Here is a 4,928-nt window from a genome sequence, read left to right as displayed (position 1 = left end):
TGAGAGGGGCGCAGTGCTTGTCAAGTGCGAAGGACCCTGCCCTCTCGGGCCCTGCTGCTGATGGTCCAGGGGAGAGAACGCGGCTCTGGGAACCGGGAGATCCGGGTTCTAGACCCAGTTTGGGCCGGAGTCGGCCGACCCGGGCGACAGTGGCACTCGCGCTTTTCAGCGGGCTGCCTGCCCGCCAGCCCTTTGCCCCCCGGAATGCCTCGGAAACCTCCCAGGCAGGGATGGGAAGGTGCGAGGGCCCTGCCTAAGCCTCCAGCGCCAACATTGACGTCTCCGCATGGGGTTTCAGCCTGAGGACCGGGGCCCGTCCAACCCAAGGCTAAAGAAAGGCGCCCGGCTCCGGCTGGGGCTTTACTGCTGAGAGGTGGGGCTCCCCGACCGAGCCCCGGGTTCCGTGGTCTCGTCCTCAGTCTGGGGAATTGGAACTGCCCGCCTCGGAGGCGTAGGCCGAGTGTCTCCTCGAGCTGGGCTTTCCTGGGCATGGGCTCCTCCGGGGCCTCCCCGACTTCCTGTCCATCTGATTCCAGACGACGAGCATCTGGTTCTCCAACACTTTGAGCTTCATCTCGTTGAAGATGAGTCGCTCCAGGATCTTGTCTTGGAGAGCGAAGCAGGCGTGCACTTTGTCAACCTCCCTGGGGGTTAGGGCTGCAGGGCTGGGTGGGGGGCCCTGCTCCTTTGGTGTCTTTGAAAGCTCCAAGTGCCCCTTCTCCTGTCCCGCCCAAAACAAGCCCACATTTGGCAGGCCAGGTTAGAGGAATTGAGAAAGTCAGACCTGAAGTAATAGTAATAATAACGTTGGTATTTGGTAAGCGCTTACTATGTGCCAAGCAGTGTTCTAAGCCTCAGGGTAGATATAAGGTAATCAGGCTGTCCCACCTAGGGCTCACAGACTTCATCCCCATTTTAATAATAATAATAATGTTGGTATTTGCTAAGTGCTTACTATGTGCCGAGCACTGTTCTAAGCACTGGGGTAGATACAGGGTAATCAGGTTGTCCCACATGAGGCTCACAGTTAATCCCCATTTTACAGATGAGGTAACTGAGGCACAGGGAAGTTAAGTGACTTGCTCACAGTCACACAGCTGACAAGTGGCAGAGCTGGGATTTGAACTCATGACCTCTGGCTCCCAAGCCCGTGCTCGTTCCACTGGGTCACTGAGGCACGGAGAAGTGACTTTCCCAAGGTCACACAGCTGACAAGCGGCGGAGTGGGGATTAGAACCCATGACCTCTGACTCCCAAGCCCTGGCTCTTTCCACTGAGCCACATCAAGAATCCTCTCTCCCCCTTCAGATCCTCCACACTACCACTCCCTCCATCCTCAAGGGCTCCCCCAAATCCCGCCTCCTCCAGGAACCTCTCCCGGATTGATTTTTTCCTCTCCCCCGAGGCACACCTCCCAACTGCCATCTCTGCCCCTCTGCCCTCACAACTGCTCACAGTGCTTTGGTGCATGTTGATTTATGCACACGACCAGTTAGGCACTTTCTCTACTTTTGAAGTAGCGTGGTGTAGTGGGTAGAGCCCGGGCCTGGGAGTCAGAAGGTCATGGGTTCTAATGCCAGCTCCGCCACTTGTCTGCTCTGTGACCTGGGGCAAGTCACTTCACTTCTCTGGGCCTCGGTTACTTCCTCCGTAAAATCACAGCCCAGGATTTGGACTGTGAGCCCCATGTGGGAAAGGGACTGTTCCCAACCCGATTTGCTTGTTTCTACCCCAGGGTTTACTAGACTGCCTGGCACATAGTGAGCTCTTAACAAATGCCACAACTATTATTATTCCATGCATCTATTTTTTCCATTCTCCCTCCCGTCCTAGAGTGGAGGGCTGTGTTAAGCCCTTACTATATGCCAAGCCCGGTACTAAGTGCTGGGGTAAGGTACAAGACCTTCAGGCCAGACACCGACCACCTCTGACCCACATGGGGGTCACGGTCCAAGTAGGGAAAGAGACCAGGTATTGAATCCCCCTTTTTTAAAAGAGGGAAGTGAAGGTCTTCCCCAAGACCACGTGGCAGGTAAGAGGCAGAGCTGAGATTTCAGCGCTTAGAACAGTGCTTGGCACATAGTAATAATACCATCATTATTATTGTTACACCCCAGGCCTTCTGACTCACAGGTCCGGACTCTGACCACTCCACCCCACTGCTTCCTTTTGCTGTAAAATGTATCACATCTGTCTCCCCAACTAGACAGTGAGCGCCTCGAGGGCAGTGGTCACGACCGCTGACTCCATCTTACTCTCCAACCGTTGACTCCATCTTACTCTCCAAGCACTCAGGACCGAGCCCCCGCTCTCCGGCTGCTTGGTGAACACGATGGATCACTGATGGGCCGCCTACATGGCAGGGGGTAACTTGGGAGGCCCGTGCCGTGGGCTGGGTCTCACGTCGAGGGCCCGGCTGGTCCCCGGGGCCTCCGGCAGTGAACGAATCTCCGGTGGCCTGGCCCGGGCCAGCAGCGACGGGGAGAGGTGGCCCCGTCGTCGGGGCGAGGCGGTTTCGATAGGAACCGGCAGCGCGAGGGGAAGGTGAGAGCCTTTCTACCCGGTTGTGGCCAGCGAGGGGCTGCGCCTCGGGCGGGGGCTCGGTGGCCTCCATCCCCCTCCCTCAGAATGGCTTGATACGTTGGCTTCTCACCGTGGGCTCTCAGCTTGGTGGGCCTCCTTGTACCGTGCCCCCTCCACCCCTCTGTCTGTCAACCCCTGTACCCCTGGCCCGGCCCTCAAGCCTACCGGGCTCGGGCTGCCCTTCGCCGATTGCACCTCAACCGGCATGCTGGCTTCATATTTGACCATCCAGTTGCTGAGCAGCAGCAGGAAGAAGAGGAGCCCGAGTATCAGGGCCTTGTAGTGGAACAGGTAGGAGATGATGGCCACGGTCCAGTCTACCTCAGTCAGGTCTGCCTTCATACCCCCCAGAGCTGGTAGCAGTAGGTCCAGCACTGGGAACCCCTGCTGCCCACCCCAGGGCCCTGCCCCGCCAGCTGCCCCGCCTCTCGGGCCACCCTCTGTGACCTGGGCTGGGGAGAGCCCCGCCTCCGCCCCCGCCCCTGCCCCCTCATACTGGGCAAGGCCCAGGTTCCAACCTCTTTCTCCACCCTAGCACCCTTGGCAGACTCAGCCCCAACCCTCACCATCCGGTCCCCACCCCTCACTTTTCACTGCCCCCTACTCAGGGCAACTCCTGGAGACAGGAGGAGGAATCAGAGGATGAATGGCAGCAGGGTGGCCATCACAGGGTTCCTCCAAGTGTCCGCTGAGTCCCCGTTGGTGTCAGAGGCCGGCCTGGATGTGTCTGGATTTGAAACAGCCTCTCGGGTTTCTAGTAAGCTGTGTGACATCAACGGAAATGGTAGCCCTTTCGGTTAGATTATAAGCCAGGTGTCGTTTCAGTTGTCTTCTTGCAAGCGCTTAGGAGAGTTCACTCTACTCAGTAGGAACTCGGTAAAGAGCAGTGATTGATTCATTTCCTTACCACTCTCTGCTCTAGAGTGGCCACTGACTCTGGTTCCAGAGACAGTTGTGCGATATAGGTTACATCAAGTAGTGTGGATGTCACACTGTCTGTCGCACGTAAGGGTTCTTTGTGGAAATCTGAAGAACAGAGTCTGTCTCGAGGATGATCCCTGATCTCTCTCCCTTGCCCTAGAGACATTGTGGTTCCCGTGAATATCGGCTTCCTAGTCATGGAATTTGGCGGCAGGAGCTGGGGCGGAGAGTGGCTGGGTACTGATGATAAAAATACCAGACACAGGCATCCGGTGCCATATCTGTACCAGAGGGAGGAGTAAAGAATCACGTGGACTAGTGGAAAGGCCACAGACCCCGAGTCAGGAGACCTGGGTTCTAAGCCCACTTCTGCCACTTGCCTGCTGCGTGACCATGGGTGAGTCACTTAGCTTCTCCGTGCCTCCATTTCCTCATCTGCACAATGGGGATTAAATCCCGTTTTTCTCTCCCTCTTAGACTGTCTGATCTGATAGAATTGTATATACCCCAGCATCTAGCAGACTGCTTGGCAGATAATAAACGCTTAGCAAATACAACAGTTGTTATTACAGACTGGCTGAAAGCCCATCTGTCCCTGCAGTCAAAAACTGGACAGATGGCCCACGGCTAATGGACAGGTCATTTGGACCTGGGGGTGTCCCTGTGGTCTGAAATAGGATGAATAGTTGCCCAATGGGTAGGGGACCCCCCCGCCCTGTGCCAAGGTGCCAGATGGTCTGGGTTCTCTCCACATAGTGATGCTCAGGGCTGGCTGACTGGTGCACTATCGCTCAACAGTGTGGTCCTAGTGGATAGAGTTCGGGCCTGGGAACCTGAAGGACCTGGGAACCTGAAGGACCTGAGTTCTAATCTTGGCTTTGCCACTTGTCTTCTGTGTGACCTTGGGCAACTCATTCGGAACTGTAAGCTCATTGTGTGCAGGGACTGTGTCTGCTTATTGTTACACTGTACTCTCCCAAGAGTTTAGTACTGTGCTTTGCACACAGTAAAGCGCTCAAGGAACACGAGTGAATGAATGAATGAATTTAACTTCTCTGTGCCTCAGCTACCTCATCTGTAAAATGGGGATTGAGACGGACCCCTATGTGGGACAGGGACTGTGTCCCACTCGATTAGCGTGCACCTAACCCAGTTCTTAGTACAGGGCCTGACACATAGTAAACACTTAACAGATATTATCCCAGACTGAGCCCCCCTTTTCCTGTGGTCCTCCTCCCTCCCTCTGCTCTACCCCCTTCCCTGCCCCACAGCACTTGTGTAGATTTGTACATATTTACCACTCTCTTTTATTAATGATGGGTATATAATCTAACATTCTAGTATCTATTCTGATGCTATTGATGCCTGTCTCCTTGTGCTGTTGTCTGTCTCCCCCTTCTAGACTGTGAGCCCGTTGTTGGGGA

At 55.4% G+C, this 4,928-nt stretch overlaps 1 protein-coding gene across 1 annotated transcript; it reads right to left on the bottom strand.

Moving 5' to 3' along the window:
- Positions 1 to 347: 347 nt before the first annotated feature.
- On the bottom strand, positions 348 to 2,997 carry TEX46 (testis expressed 46). Its single transcript, XM_007658728.4, has 2 exons — positions 2,749 to 2,997; positions 348 to 721 (listed from the first exon to the last, which is right to left on the bottom strand). Exons 1-2 carry the CDS (start codon positions 2,923 to 2,925, stop codon positions 416 to 418), a joined length of 483 nt encoding a protein of 160 aa, XP_007656918.1. The 5' UTR covers positions 2,926 to 2,997; the 3' UTR covers positions 348 to 415.
- Between the last annotated feature and the right edge of the window lie 1,931 nt (positions 2,998 to 4,928).

Source organism: Ornithorhynchus anatinus, chromosome 16, assembly GCF_004115215.2.
Source record: "Ornithorhynchus anatinus isolate Pmale09 chromosome 16, mOrnAna1.pri.v4, whole genome shotgun sequence".
NCBI classification, from domain to species: domain Eukaryota; kingdom Metazoa; phylum Chordata; class Mammalia; order Monotremata; family Ornithorhynchidae; genus Ornithorhynchus; species Ornithorhynchus anatinus.
Note: the sequence above shows the minus strand (reverse complement) of the source record. Positions and strands in the feature narration are given on the sequence as shown.